The following is a 16,433-nucleotide window of genomic DNA, read 5'->3' on the forward strand; positions in this document are numbered from 1 at the left end:
AAGAGATAAGGAGTGGAAAGAGCTCAAGCTTGGGGATTCCCAAGGCATCCCAAGCCAAATTCAAGGACACCAAAAAGCCTAAGCTTGGGGATGCCCCGGGAAGGCATCCCCTCTTTCGTCTTCAATCCATCGGTAACATTACTTGGAGCTATATTTTTATTCACCACATGATATGTGTTTTGCTTGGAGCGTCTTGTATCTTAGGAGTCTTTTCTTTTTGTTGTGTCACAATCATCCTTGCTGCACACCTTTTTGAGAGAGAGAGACATGCACTCATCGTGATTTTGCTAGAATGCTCATAGTGCTTCACTTATATTTTTTTGAGCTAGCTACTTTTGCACTTTGTGCTTCACTTATATCTTTTAGAGCACGGCGATGCGTGATTTGGTAGTTGGCTTATGCTATGAAAGTAGTCCCAAATGTGATAGGTACCCAAAGAGGATGCAAAAACTTCCATCTTCATGTGCATTGAGTAGAAAGAGAAGTTTTGATTACTCTCAATTAGTTTTGAGACGTGGATTTGGTAATATTAAGAGCTATGTTAGTAGGGTGTTGTGAATCTAGAAATACTTGTGTGGAAGTTAGTGATTGCCGTAGCATGCACGTATGGTGAACCGCTATGTTAGGAAGTCGGAGCATAATTGATCTATTGATTGTCATCCTTTGTGTTGAGGTCGGGATCGCGCGATGGTTAACACCTACCAACCCTTCCCCTAGGAGTATGCGTTTAGCACTTTGTTTCGATTACTAATAAAAACTTTCGCAACAAGTATGTGAGTTCTTCATGACTAATGTGAGTCCATGGTATAGATGCACTTTCACCTTCCACCATTGATGGCCTCTCTAGTGTCACGCACTCGCCGGTGCACAAACCCACCATATGCCTTCCTCAAAACAGCCACCATACCTACCTACTATGGCATTTTCATAGCCATTCCGAGATATATTGCCATGCAACACCCAAAATTTCGTCTTATGACTTGTGTCGTCACTCTCATATTGTCATTTCATGATCGTAAGATAGCTGGCGAGATGTTTCAACGTCATACGCCATGCTAGATCGTTGCACATCCCTGTACACTGTCGGAGGCATTTCCTATAGAGTCATCATCATTTTGAGCTGTGAGTAAATAAAAGTGTGATGATCATCATTATTAGAGCATTGTCCCATGTGAGGAATTAAAAAAAATAGAGGCCAAAGAGCCCAAAAATAAAATAAAAAGAGAGAAAAAAAGAGGCCTAAGAGCCCAATTGAAAAAAAGAGGAGAGAAAAGAGAGAAGGGACAATGCTACTATCTTTTTCCACACTTGTGCTCCATAATAGCACCATGTTCTTCATGATTGAGAGCTTCTTGCTTTGTCACTACCATATGCTAGTGGGAATCTTCATTATATAACTTGGCTTGTATATTCCAATGATGGGCTTCCTCAAAATTGGCCTAGGTCTTCGTGAGCAAGCAAGTTGGATGCACACCCACTAGTTTTCCTTTTGAGCTTTCACATACTTATAGCTCTAGTGCATCTCTTGTATGGCAATCCCTACTCATTCACATTGATATCTATTAATGGGAATCTCCATAGCCTTTTGATATGCCGAGTCAATGTGACCATCTCCTCCTTTTTCTCTCACAACCACCACCACACTCTATTCCACTTATAGTGCTATATCCATGGCTCACGCTCATGTATTGTGTGATAGTTATAAAAAGTTTGAGAATGTAAGAGTGCGAAAACAATTACTTGGTCAATACCGGGGTTGTGCATGATTTACATTAGTTGTGTGAGGATGATGGAGCATAGCCAGACTATATGATTTTGTAGGGATAACTTTCCTTGGCCTTGTTATTTTGAAAGTTCGTGATTACGTTACTAGTTTGCTTGAAGTATTATTGTTTTCATGTCAATAGCAAACTATTGTTTTGAATCTTACGGATCTGAACATTCATGTCACGTGAAAGAAGTTGCGAAGGACAACTATGCTAGGTAGCATTCCACATCAAAAATTCATTCTTTATCACTTCCCTACTCGAGGACGAGCAGGAGTTAAGCTTGGGGATGCTTGATACGTCTCCAACGTATCTATAATTTTTGATGGTTTCATGCTATTATCTTGTCAAACTTTGGATGTTTTGTATGCCTTTTATATATTTTTTGGGACTAACTTATTAACTCAGTGCCAAGTGCCAGTTCCTGTTTTTTCCATGTTTTTGACCCCTTTCAGAGGTGATTTTGAAACGGAGTCCAAACGGAATAAAATCCCCGAAAAGAATTTTTCCGTAATGGAAGAAGATCACGAGACTTGAGAGCCAAGGCAGGGGGGCCCAGGGGCCCCACAAGCCCTCACCCCGCGGCCAGGGGGGAGGTCGCGGCCCACATGCTTGTGGGCCCCCTGGACGCCCTTTGCCCTAGGGGTTGCGCCTATATATTCCCAAAAAATCCCAAAAACATCAGGAGATCATCGAAAGTACTTTTCCGCCGTCGCAAGCTTCTGTCTCCGCAAGATCCCATCTGGGCAAGTTCTGGTGCCCTGCGAGAGGGGGGATTCGGACACGGAGGGTTTCTTCATCAACACCATTACCTCTCCAATGATGCGTGAGTAGTTCACCATAGACCTACAGGTCCATAGCTAGTAACTAGATGGCTTCTTCTCTCTCTTGGATCTTCAATACAAAGTTCTCCATGATCTTCATGGAGATCTATCCCATGTAATCTTCTTTTGCGGTGTGTTTGTCGAGATCCGATGAATTGTGGATTTATGATCAGATTATCTATGAATCTTATTTTCGTTTCTTCTGATCTCTCTTATGCATGATTTCATATCCTTGTAATTCTCTTCGAGTTGTGGTTTTTGTTTGGCCAACTAGATCTATGATTCTTGCAATGGGAGAAGTGCTTGGTTTTGGGTTCATATCGTGCGGTGACCTCACCCAGTGACAGAAGGGGTAGCGAGGCACGCATCGTGTTGTTGCCATCAAGGGTAAAAAGATGGGGTTTTCATCATTGGTTTGAGATTATCCCTCTACATCATGTCATCTTGCTTAAGGCGTTACTCTGTTCGTCATGAACTCAATACGCTAGATGCATGCTGGATAGCGGTCGATGTGTGGAGTAATAGTAGTAGATGCAGAAAGTATCGGTCTACTTGTTTCGGACGTGATGCCTATCTGTATGATCATTGCCTTAGATATCGTCATGACTTTGCGCGGTTCTATCAATTGCTCGACAGTAATTTGTTCATCCACCGTGATATTTTCTATTTTGAGAGAAGCCTCTAGTGAACACTATGGCCCCCGGGCCTACTCCACACCATATTTTCAGCCTTACACTTTTTTACTTCGTTGCACTTTCCGCCTTCAGATCTCACTTTGCAAACAATCTTGAAGGGATTGACAACCCCTTTGAAGCGTTGGGTGCAAGCTTTTTTGTGTTTGCGCAAGTACTCTGGACTTGACGAGACCCTCCTTCTGGATCGATACCTTGGTTATCAAACTAAGGGAAATACTTACCGCTCCTGTGTTGCATCACCCTTTCCTCTTCAAGGGAAAAAACAACGCAAGCCCAGTCTCCGTCAACGTGTCAATTTCTGGCGCTGTTGTCTGTTTCCATAGCTATACGCTCTGTCATACATAAGTCTCATTATATCTTTCCTCAAAACAACCACCATACCTACCTATTAAGGCATTTCCATATTCTTTCCGGGATACATTGTCATGCAACGTCCACCATCTCATGACTTGATCTTCATGTCATACTTGCTTTTCCTTGATCGTAGAGCCGCGATAGTTGAGCCTTGCTCCAATTATTGCTACATGACGCGCTAATATCATTACACATCCTACTACACTGGCACAGGCATACATTTGCATACATCATGATAGTTGCACTTGTCTTCATGTTGAGTACTTCTTATAAAGTGTGATGATTTTTATTTTTATTCATGTAAAACATAGAGTGTTGCCCATAAGTGAGGAAAAGATCCCAAAGTGGACAAAACAAAAGATCCCAAAGAGCACAAATAAGAGATAAAAATAAAGAGCCAAAGAGGCCACAAAAAAAATTAAAAAAAGAGAAAAGAAATAAAAAGAGAGAAGGGCAACACTACTATTCCTTTTGAAAGATCCACACTCGTACTCCATTGCTATATTGGTACTACATGGAGATTATTATTCATGCATAACTATGTGGGCACCTTTACACTATAGAACTTGGTTTGCATATTCCAATGACGAGCCTCCTCAAATGGGCTCTAGGTCTTCATGAGCAAACAAGTTGGATGCACCCCCACTAGTTCCATTGGAGAGCTTACCTTAGATTAGCTCATATGTGCATCCATTACATGGCAATCCCTACTCCTTACATCGTATCTATCATTTGGCTTTCTTTCGCCTATGGTTGTCTTCATTGATGTGAGCCTTTCACACCTTCTTGTCTTCCTTCCCCATCAGCTTTGGCAACTAGATTCAGATGAGAAAAAACCGAAGCTACAGCAAACAACTAAATTAGACCAGTTGTGGATCCGCAACCCAAATCGAATTTGAGCCATTTTACGTGTTAGATGCCAAATCTAGCTCGGAATTACTCCAGATGCAAAGTTGCTTTGCTTACAACTGAATCCCATCGCTAACCCACACCCTTTTGAAAACTACGAAGGAAATGCCCTCCCCGGTTCCACGTGGGTGCTTGATGTGCGTGTGTGCGGGCGTTGTGCTTGTGTGCGTCCCGGTGAAGTTTGCATGGGTGCGTGTTGGGTGCTCGTGTGCATGCATGTGTGATGTGTGGGTCACATAGTCTCACCAATCACCGATAGCATCCTAGGCAAAACCGTCGCGCCATTAGGACTCCGTCGATGCGGAAGATCCATTTAGATGAATGTCGATTTCGCCAGCCAATATAAATCGATCGCTACAAACTTATGCCGCCCTCGATGAGAATTTTATTAATTACTCAGGCCCATCCACTCATCTAACTCCCATCTACCTCCTAGGTATCATCCCACGACCTATTGTTGTTGTTGGCCTACGCACCACATCCAGGCAATTGGCCAACGTGAAGAGGATGTTGCCAACTCCAACATCACCTTGCTGTGGTCTCCTTGAACTCGTTCCTTCACGAAATTTCCATGTCACATTGTTAGTCTCATCCTTGAGAGTTCAGATGAGCCAGCCTCAAGTCAATCCGATCTTCAAAACTCCCTTGACGCTAGCGGGAACCGACCTTAGCACTCTAAGGGCATTTCAAGCTTTTCATCAGCCCACAGCCGTTTCCACAGCTGCATTACGAAACAGCTAACCTTGACTCCATCAACTTTCTCGTCACAACAGCTTTGGCAGTCGCTCAGCCCAACAAGTCCACAGTTGAATCTATAGAAACAACCATCATTTACTTTTTGCGATCAACCATCATTTACTTTTTGCGATCCAAAATAAATGTCATAGTTTTAAACTAGGATTATTTCAAAACTGCGACACTTATTATGGATCGGAGGTAGTGGTTTCTATTGTCACTTCTCCCTTGCAACAAGACCGCGAGAGAACACAACACATGCATATGTATAGCCGGGTTGTGCGCAGAAAATCCTCCAAGATCTGCAGCCTAGGGTGGCAAGCCAATGGGAAGCGGCCAAGTGATCTCAGGAGAAAGGTGGCTGCGGATCTGCCACGTAAGGAACCCTCCCATCGCACATATCTATTCCTCCTCTCCCATTCGCCACCCACCCATACTTATTCCCTCCCTCCCTGCCCTAGCTACTCGCTTCATCTCATCCACACACGCACGCACACGCACAAACACAAACACTTTTTCTCCCTTGCAAGATTCAACTCGAGCTCATCATTCGCAGTGGAGCAAGCTGATGGAAGCAAATTAGCAAGTGGAGCGCAGTGCCAGGACCTCCCGCGCCACGCGTACCGGAGGAGTGGTAGAGCTAGCCAGCGTCGGGGGTCGGGTTTGTGTGTGGAGGGGAGGCGCGTTGGGCGCGCACGATGTCGGCGGCGTCGGGCGCCGCGTGCCGCGTGTGTGGCGGGGGCTCTGAGGACTGCTCCTGCCTGCTGCAGCGCGGGAGAGGGGTTGCAGCGGCGCGGTGCGGGGTGGCCGACCTGAACCGGGGCTTCCCCGGGATGTTCGGCCAGGCGGCGGAGGAGCCGGCGGCCGTCGACGTCGTCAGCGGAGGCGGCGGCGCGGCGGCGGTGGGGCTGCAGGAGTTCCAGTTCTTCGGGCAGGAAGACCACGAGAGCGTGGCCTGGCTGTTCAACGACCACGCACCCATCGGCGGCGAGGACCGCCTGCAGCACCGCTCGGCGGTCACCGAGCAACTGCAGCGTCGCCAGTCGTTCGACGCGTACGCCGAGTACCAGCCCGGACACGGCCTCACGTTCGACGTGCCGGTGCCGGTGCCGCTGAGCCGAGATGTCGTGGACACGGCCATTCTGGGGCTCGGCGGCGGCAACCCGGTCACGTCCGCCGCCACAATCGTGAGTGGTTCGATTCTCATGCTTGACCCCCGATAAATTTATTTTTCCGTACGCATATGCAGATTACTTCGTGTTTTTTGTTCTATTAAAAAAAGGCAACAAATACAGCTTAGAGAACACACTTGTACCCTATATTCTGCCACATGCTCTCTCAAATATTTCTGCGTGTGGTGCAAATTGTTAATTAGTGGTCGATTACACTTCAGACTGTTTATTGTAAGAGCTAGGTAGGCCATGTATATGCATGAACAGTTTGTGTTGTCTTTTCTCTACAATCCAAGATGATATGCTAATGATGAGCTATAGTAGTGGCAAGAACATTTTTTTTGGAAGAATTATACATAACCTGTAATTACCCTAGCCTTTGAAGGTTCAGAATTATACTGCATAATTAATACAATACAAAAGAGATTGGCAAAATATAGACATCAAAAATGTAAAAAACATATCTATCACTGACTTTTCCAAAAAAAAAAAACTTACTTTTCCACCCTCGGCCCACACTAGTAATGTCTGTTTTTAAGATGTATAGAGATAAAGAACTTCTCACTGCAATTTGGATAAACTAAACCCTCTCACAGAATGCAAACTTTACATTCCAATAATCGATGTGCATGTTCACAATGAGTCCATTTCAATTAACCCGGTGCAAACGAAAACACCATTTTATTTTGGTTTTCTTTTACATTCTTCCATATGGGGAGCGTTATGCATTGTTTTAGGACCTCATATCTGGCTGAGATTCGTAGAAGGAGGCGGCATTTGCGAACGTTTTGATGACAATTTTAGTTGATTGAGGGATGAAAGGTTTTTCACAACAACATGGCATTTTCTAGAAATAAGACTCAAAGTTAACCTTCTTCCAGAAAATTCCATGTTGTCCTCGGTACAACTAAAACTGTAAAGAAAAAAACATTCGAAATGCCATGCTCTTCCAGCGAACGTCAGCCAGATAACATTTCCGTTGTTTTATGAACGCAGTTCACAGCCTCGTTAGCTTTTGTTTTCCGAAATAAGGAGCGAGCTACATTAGCTCATTTCTAGCATACCCTCATAGTTTCACGTATTAATTTTCAGATGCCTTATTGCGGGAGAGAAACGTTGACGTTCACGGAAGCCGCGGCCAGCTCGGTCGTCGACCCAAACGACGACACTGCGGCGGGGCTGGCCAACAGTGGCGCGTACTCTGCTGGCCCGAGCGGCGGCGGCGGCGTCGTCGGCGACGTACCGGCACCAACGGAGCTGCGGGAGGCGAAGCTGATGCGGTACAAAGAGAAGCGGAAGAGGCGGCGGTACGAGAAGCAGATCCGGTACGCGTCCCGCAAGGCCTACGCCGAGATGCGGCCGCGCGTCAAGGGACGGTTCGCCAAGGTGCCCGACGGCGGCGAGGGCGCTGCACCGTCGCCGCCGCAGCAGCCGACGCAAGCCGCTGGCTACGAGCCCAGCCGGCTCGACCTCGGGTGGTTCCGCTCGTAGCAAGCAGACATGTATTACACGCGCACGCTACGTAGTGCAGTGCAGTAGTAGAACGGCGACGACTAGCTCGATCGATCTCATGTGCGTGCATGCATCATGCATGCTGCCGTAGGAGGCTGCCATGCATGAGTCGCTGCTAGCTTATCCCGTAGATCGTCGTATATAGATCAACGGATCATTTCTTGGTCGGGTTAATTGTTGGTATATAAAGAGCTCATAATTAACATTTAGAGCGCAAGATCAAGGTCGAACTTAGATCAATGGAGTAGTGCCATCCATTAATCATTTGTTAACGATAGAGTGCATGCCAATCAGTGGCGGAGGACGAAAATAAATTGAGGTGGGGCGGTCAGTAACCAAAAAAGAAATGCCAAAGCTTGCTCGCCGATGAACGCGGCCGCCGCCAGGTGCCGGTTCGAGTCCATGGCCGCTCCTGCTTAGCCGCCGGCCTGCGCATTCCTGCTGACCGCAGGGACAGGGTTCGAGCGACGTGTAGGACAGGATTGATGACGAACGAAAGAACCTCCTGTCGACTGAAACTAGATCGAGCGACTTGGGACTTTGGAGGACAGGATCAAGCGTGATTACTGCGTGACATGCGTACAGATACAACCCAATAAAGTGGGTTCGGCCAAATGACACGGGAGACACCTAATTTTCTCATCCGGTTTTAGTTTCCATCAATTCTTTAGCGCCCGATCATCTAAACAAACAATTAGCGCTTGGTAAAAAAGATCGGAGAAAATCAAGGTAGGACGAGTGCCCAACCTCGCCCTACCGAGATCTCCGGAGATGCAGCCGTCAGCGGCATGGTTCTTGGCGAGATAGGAAAGTAGCAATTGCAGCAGGCGTCGGATCGGCGGAAGGCTCGCGTGCGTGTTGCAGCAGCAAGGCACCTACGGTGTGAGCAATGGCGGAGACAGAAGGAGGAGGGGGGAGCAGGGACTTTTAATGGACTCGTCCTCTCAAGAAGATTTATCAACGTTTGGCCCTCATCATTTTATTTTCCTGGCTCCGCCACTCGATGTGGGCGTTCCTCGTCCTCTCAAGAAGATTTAGCAACGTTTGGCCCTCATCATTTTATTTTCGGATCGAACCGGAGACCTCGCCATCCTACACGGACACGGAAACCATCACGCCAGGACAACTGATATGCTTATTATTATCTTTTCCGCCTTTTCTTATACTTCCTACATTTTTCTTTTTTTCTTTCTTCCCCTTTTCTTCTTTTTTCGTTTCTGTTTTTTCTCTTTCCTTTTTTTTCCTTCTTCTTTCTCGTATGTTTATTTTGTTTCAAATTCATGATTTTTTTTAAAAAATTGATGTTTTTTTTCAAATTTGATGTACGTTTTTTCAGATTTGATGATTTGATTTTTAATTTTTGATGAAATTTTTTCAAACTTGATGAATTATTTTCAAATTGTATGAAATTTTCGAAAATCATTTTTTTCAGTTTCGTTGAACATTTTTCAAGTTCGATGAACTTTTTTCAAATTCGATGAACTATTTTCAAATCCGTAGAACTTTTTTTAATCCATTATTTTTTTCACTTTCAATGAACTTTTTCAAAATTGTTAAAATTTATTCAAATTTGATGAGTTTTTATTCAAATTTGGTGAACCTTTTCTCAAATCTAATGAACTTTTTTCAAATCCATTGATTGTCCTTTCCAAAATACATGAGTATTTTTCAAATTCAACGAACTTTTTTCAAATTTGGTGAACTTTTTTCAAACTTGATGAACTATTTTCAAGTTGGATAAACTTTTTAAAAATCACCTTTTTTATTCCGTTGAATATTTTTCAGGTTCGTTGAACTTTTTTCAAATTTGATGAACTATTTTTAGATGTGATGAACTTTTTAAAAATCCATTAACTTTTCTAAAAAAAATCATTAATTTGAAATTTGTGAACTTTTTTTGAAATGGGTGAACTTTTTTTAAAATCGGGGAACATATTCTAAAATTCGTGAAATCAATGAACTTTTTTCGAAAGCAATGAACTCTTTTTGTTCGAATTTGATGAACTTTTTCGTTTTCAATTATTTTATAAAAAATTGGATGATTTTTTTTCCAAATTTGGTGAACTTTTTTCGAAATTGATGAACTGTTTTCAAATTCGATTTTTTCCTAAAATTTATGAACTTTTTTATATTTTATGTTTTTGACTAAATTTGTCATTGTTTTGACGTTTGTGAATGCTTTTTTAAAGTACATGAATATTTTTGATTTCATGAATTTTTCTTTTTTTATCCCGTAGTCGACTAGTAAAAGTTTAATGTAAATGTTCACACCTGCCCAAGGGGCTGAGTGGTCCTTGGAACGTAGCAGTTTAGATGAGGTTGTAGGTTCGCTTTCTGGTCCTGTCGGAATTTTTCTTTAATTTCCTGTTGAGCAATCCCCCGTATTGGGCTGGCCCAACAGCGCCGCTGTGTGGGCGCCGCAACTCCTAGTTGGCGCTGAAGGTGCTGACTAGGAGCTCCCCTGGATGCGAGCCTACAGTCGTGCATGGCAGGCCAGACAGCTGAAGCCGTGAGCACAGTGGGCTGGCCCAACGGGGCTAGCTAGTGCGTGCATGTGTTGTGCTGGTGGACCATGGCATGGAAAGAGCTGGCTAGGCTATGCGTTAAAGGTATGTGATGCAGGTTCGATAGCTTCACATATTTGTTTTTGAATAAAAGGAGACCGAGTCTCCACCCATGATACGTAAGGCAAGAGCAGATCAATTCGGGCAGAAGGAAAAGAACAACACGTTGTGCATCCATCGGGAATTAGCATCAGGCTTTGGCAAAGCAATTAGCCAGCATCGCGAGTTAAGCCAAGAGAGGAGTTGCTCACGTGAAGACCAATTAATACGCGAATCTTCTGTTCGTGTACTCGAGGCATTGCATGGAAAGATCAGTTAATTTTTCGCAGGGTCAATTGTACAAAGAACCATGGCGCCAACGGGTACCAGGTTTGAGGTGGAGAAGTTCAACGAAATCGAAAACCTTGGGTTATGACAGACAAGGGCGAAAGATTTGTTGGCACAAGAGGGATGCTTGAAGGCGTTATTGCAGGAAGTCAAACCAGCTAAGATGGAAATCGTGTGACGGACGGTAATTCGCGAAAGATGATTTGCGAGCGTGGAGCGTGTCATGCACTCAGACAAGTTTGGCTGGGTCGGACTGGATAGTCTGACGGATCGACACAAGTCGCTTGATACGGAAGACGTGGTGGGATCGGCGACGACGACATAGGAGCATGATGCTGATGGTAACCGACTTCTGGGCATGGAAACACGCGGCGCAGGCCCGATGGCTTGTGTGGCTTCGACAAGACTATGACGCGGGGTTGATTCAAGGTGATGTACACACGGAACTTGAAGTCGACGGGTGATAACCCACAAGTGTAGGGGATCGCAACAGTCTTCGCGGGTAAGTTCACCCAATTTATTGATTCGACAGAAGGGGAGCCAAAGAATATTTGTAAGCATTAACAGTTGAGTTGTCAATTTAACCGCACCTGAAAGGTACTTGCTTGGCAACGAAATATTAGTAGCAACGGTGATATGGAAATGATGGTGGCAACGGAAATAATAGTGGCAAAGCAACAAAAGTAAAACAGCGAAAGTAAAGCTATTTGTGAACAACATGATTAAAACACAGTAGGCTAAGGAGATGGATGGTTGGTCATGGATAAGAGATATCATGTATTTAACTTCGGGCAAGACACACAGAAAAGTAATGATAATCTAGGCATATATCAAACATTAGGCATGTATTCTGAGGTAGTCGTACGTTCTTGCAATAAGAACTTGCACGACATCTTTTGTCCTACCATCCCACTATCAACGGGGCCAAATGGAACTTATGGATATTAAGGTGCTCATGTCAAAGAGCACCGAAACAAAGCATTAACAAACAATGGATACATGGAATCCTCAAACTATAGCCCATCCCCTTTGGTGTCCCAAGCTGTCACCATTGGGATCGCCGGTTCCGGACTATAATAGGCGCATACTACTCATAGATAGGATATAGAACACAAATATATTCATGAAAACATAAGGTATTCAGATCTAAAATCATGGCACTCGGGCCCAAAGTGACAAGCATTAAGAGTAACAAGTAGTAGCAAAGATGATAAACACCATAGTAGATTATAGGCAACATGCCCCCAACAATCCGACGAACTATTAATGATCTAACTCATCCAATCTCTCCCATCCCCTTCACCTACATCAAGGAATTACTCACACATGATGGGAGAGGCCATGGAAGGATGATGGAGTGGTGATGGTGATGACGATGGCGACGATTTCTCCGCTCTGGAGGACAAAACAGCCTCCAGATTAGCTCTCCCGAAGAAGAACCGAGGGTGGCGGCGGCTCCGCGTCGAGAACTTGCAAAACGACTTCTGTTCTGGAATTTCCTCGTCACAGGTAAAAATAGGAGCGAGAGTAGGGCACCAGAGGGGGTGGGCCCCACCCAGGCGCCCCCCGGCGCGGCTAGGGGGCAGGCCACGCCAGCAGGTCGCCTGGGGGCCCTGTGGCTCCCCTTTGGCCTATCTTCTGGCCCATGGTCCCTCCCGGTGCGTGGATTTTCTCTATTTTTTCTGGGAAGTTTCTGGGACGTCTAAATATTCACTTTCATGCACACAAGAAAACCATACACGCAGCTCTGCTGAAAACTGCGTCAGTCCGGGTTAGTTTCATTCAAATCATGCAAGAATGAGGCCAAAACAATAGCAAAAGTGTTTGGAAAAGTCGATACGTTTGGGACGTATCAACTCCCCCAAGCTTAGCATATTGCTTGTCCTCAAGCAATCCAGTTCAACGAACTGAACGCGACAAAGAAACTTGACAAACTCTTTTGCTTCATCAGATATATATAAGCATGCACTACGAACAAGTCCAACAAGTATTGAAGTAATGCTAGAAAGACAATGCACGAAGAAATCCTTCGATCATGTGAAGAGTTTCAAACAACTAAGAATGAATAATGTGTAACTGAAAAGCATAACAAGACCACAGTGCTCATGACTTGGATATACTAGAGTGGTATCTCACTAGCCCCTATTAGTGAAGCAAAACATAAATGCAGACGCTCCTTCGGAGTTTTAAAGGAGAATAGAAATAAATATTTCAGAATAAGCAATATCACAATAATGCAGAAGACAATGTGGTGCTTTGGGACAATGCACATTACACTCAGAATGACAACTATTCTCTCTATAGTTGGTGCTTTTATGAGAAGAGGACGACTCAACAGAAAAGTAAAATGGATAGGCCCTTCGTAGAGGGAAGCATTGATTTGCAGAGGTGCCAGAGCTTGAGCTTTAAAAACAGAGATAAATCAAAATTTTGGCCGGTATGCTTTCATTGTCAACGTAACAACTAAGAGATCTCAATATCTTCCATGCTAAATACATTATATGCGGTTTCCAAACAGAAAAGTAAAGTTTTAACTCCCCCTCCACCAATCGATCACACTCCACGGCGGGCCGAATCCACGGGTACCGTCCATACAAACAACAATCCTGGGGGAATTTTGTTTCATTAAATTTGATTTGACTTTGAGCATGGAACTAGGTATCCCAGTTACCAGGCACTTTCTCGTGAATGATAGTGAATCAACACAATTCTTGAGAATAACCTACTTAGCATGGAAGATACTGATAGCCCCTAGTCACTACATGAGCGATTCGGGCATACAAAACAAAATATTAATTGAAAATTTAGAACACAACACATGCAAATTTACTTAGAACGACACATAAATACTGCATATAGGTAGGTATGGTGGACTCATATGGCGCAATTGGTTTCAAGGATTTTGGATGCACAAGCAGTCAGTCCGCTTAGTACTGGTGAAGGCTAGCAAAAGACGGGGAAACGACCAACTAGAGAGCAATAACGGTCATAATCATGCAGAGCGACAAAGCAACATTGAATCGGGCATGAAAGCGATATAACTATTCTGAAATAAAAAGACCGTCAAGGCTTGATAGACTACTAGTCATAAACATGTAAGCATGTGCCAAGTCAATCCAAAAACTCTTCGAAAGGAAATACCACTCTAATATGCCAAACCATGAACAATGCAATGCATTCTAATCATTTCAATAACACATTATGCACTCCAGCTATTGAGACTAGTCACAAAGAAAGCATGAACTACTGGGAGAGCATTCTAATCATAGCACAATGTCGCTACAAGCTGGTCTCTAGATCATAACTACAGGCATATGTACAAAAGTAGAAACAAATAGAGTTCATATCGGCTTTCCTTGTTGCATTCCTTCCGTCGATCTTCGTCATTATTGCTTTGTCACTTGCACGATCGAACGTAGAAAGATATAATCAAGCGCAAGTGCAACCATGGACGTGAGCTGAACTCTGCAAACAAAGCAAATTAAGAAAGAAAAGAAATATTTTTGGGTTTTCCAAAGGTTAAGCAAAAGCAAAAGAAAAGGGAAATCTTTTTGTTGTTTTTGCAAAGAGAGAAGAAAGAAGAATAGGGACAAACTCTGAAAAGACTTACAAAGGATAATACAGAAGGTACAATGAAAGGGGATAAGGATATGTACTCCCCCAAGCTTAGGCTTTTGGCCTAATTTGAGCTCGGCTACTGCGGGCTCCAGGAGCTTCCTCCGGCTCCGGAGTGGTACTGGTGGCTCCAAGAATCATACGAGGCCTCGGGCGCATACACTGATGCCCGACTGGCCTCCCAAGGAGAAGGTTCTTCTTCCTCGGGGGCAACCTCCTCCATGGGATTGTAGAACTTCTACTGGATCACGAACTCGTCCAACGCAGTCGAGGTGAAAGTGTTGGGTAACGCCGCATGGGAAACAAAAAATTTCCTACGCGCACGAAGACCTATCATGGTGATGTCCATCTACGAGAGGGGATTTCCGATCTACGTACCCTTGTAGATCGCACAACAGAAGCGTTAGTGAACGCGGTTGATGTAGTGGAATGTCCTCACGTCCCTCGATCCGCCCCGCGAACCGTCCCACAAACCGTCCTGTGATCCGTCCCACGAACCGTCCCGCGATCCGTCCCACGATCTAGTGCCGAACGGACGGCACCTCCGCGTTCAGCACACGTACAGCTCGACGATGATCTCGGCCTTCTTGATACAACAAGAGAGACGGAGAGGTAGATGAGTTCTCCGGCAGCGTGATGGCGCTCCGGAGGTTGGTGGTGATCTGATCTCGGCAGGGCTCCGCCCGAGCTCCGCAGAAACGCGATCTAGAGGAAAAACCGTGGAGGTATGTGGTCGGGCTGCCGTGGAAAAGTCGTCTCAAATCAGCCCTAAAACCTCCGTATATATAGGTGGGAGGGGAGGGGCCTTGCCTTGAGGCTCAAGGAGCCCCAAGGGGGTCGGCCGAGCCAAGGGGGGAAGTCCTCCCCTTCCAAACCGAATCTAACTAGGTTTGGAAGGTGGAGTCCTTCTCTCCTTTCCCACCTCCCCTTTTTTTTCTTTCTCTTTGATTTCTTATACTTTGGCGCATAGGGCCTTCTTGGGCTGTCCCACCAGCCCACCAAGGGCTGGTGTGCCACCCCCAAGGCCTATGGGCTTCCCCGGGGTGGGTTCCCCCCCCCCCCCCCCCCCCGGTGAACACCCGGAACCCATTCGTCATTCCCGGTACATTCCCGGTAACTCCGAAAACCTTCCGGTAATCAAATGAGGTCATCCTATATATCAATCTTCGTTTCCGGACCATTCTGGAAACCCTCGTGACGTCCGTGATCTCATCTGGGACTCCGAACAACATTCGTTAACCAACCATATAACTCAAATACGCATAAAACAACGTCGAACCTTAAGTGTGCAGACCCTGCGGGTTCGAGAACTATGCAGACATGACCCGAGTGACTCCTCGGTCAATATCCAATAGCGGGACCTAGATGCCCATATTGGATCCCACATATTCTACGAAGATCTTATCGTTTGAACCTCAGTGCCAAGGATTCATATAATCCCGTATGTCATTCCCTTTGTCCTTCGGTATGTTACTTGCCCGAGATTCGATCGTCAGTATCCGCATACCTATTTCAATCTCGTTTACCGACAAGTCTCTTTACTCATTCCGTAATACAAGATCCCGCAACTTACACTAAGTCACTTTGCTTGCAAGGCTTGTGTGTGATGTTGTATTACCGAGTGGGCCCCGAGATACCTCTCCGTCACACGGAGTGACAAATCCCAGTCTCGATCCATACTAACTCAACGAACACCTTCGGATATACCTGTAGAGCATCTTTATAGTCACCCAGTTACGTTGCGACGTTTGATACACACAAAGCATTCCTCCGGTGTCAGTGAGTTATATGATCTCATGGTCATAGGAACAAATACTTGACACGCAGAAAACAGTAGCAACAAAATGACACGATCAACATGCTACGTCTATTAGTTTGGGTCTAGTCCATCACGTGATTCTCCTAATGACGTGATCCAGTTATCAAGCAACAACACCTTGTACATAATCAGAAGACCCTG

General features: G+C 44.9%; 1 protein-coding gene across 2 annotated transcripts; it reads left to right on the plus strand.

Moving 5' to 3' along the window:
• The first annotated feature begins 5,732 nt into the window (after positions 1 to 5,732).
• Positions 5,733 to 8,176, plus strand: LOC123411764 (transcription factor GHD7-like). 2 transcript variants are annotated; one of them, XM_045104733.1, is made up of 2 exons: positions 5,733 to 6,477; positions 7,548 to 8,176. In XM_045104733.1, the coding sequence occupies exons 1-2, from the start codon at positions 5,982 to 5,984 to the stop codon at positions 7,979 to 7,981; spliced, it is 930 nt and encodes a 309-aa protein (XP_044960668.1). In that variant the 5' UTR covers positions 5,733 to 5,981; the 3' UTR covers positions 7,982 to 8,176. The 2 variants fall into 2 exon arrangements, with proteins under 2 accessions (XP_044960668.1, XP_044960674.1); XM_045104739.1 differs by having other exon boundaries at positions 5,733 to 6,470.
• The last annotated feature ends 8,257 nt before the right edge of the window (positions 8,177 to 16,433 follow it).

The sequence above is a fragment of the Hordeum vulgare genome, chromosome 1H (assembly GCF_904849725.1).
Source record: "Hordeum vulgare subsp. vulgare chromosome 1H, MorexV3_pseudomolecules_assembly, whole genome shotgun sequence".
Lineage (NCBI taxonomy): Eukaryota > Viridiplantae > Streptophyta > Magnoliopsida > Poales > Poaceae > Hordeum > Hordeum vulgare.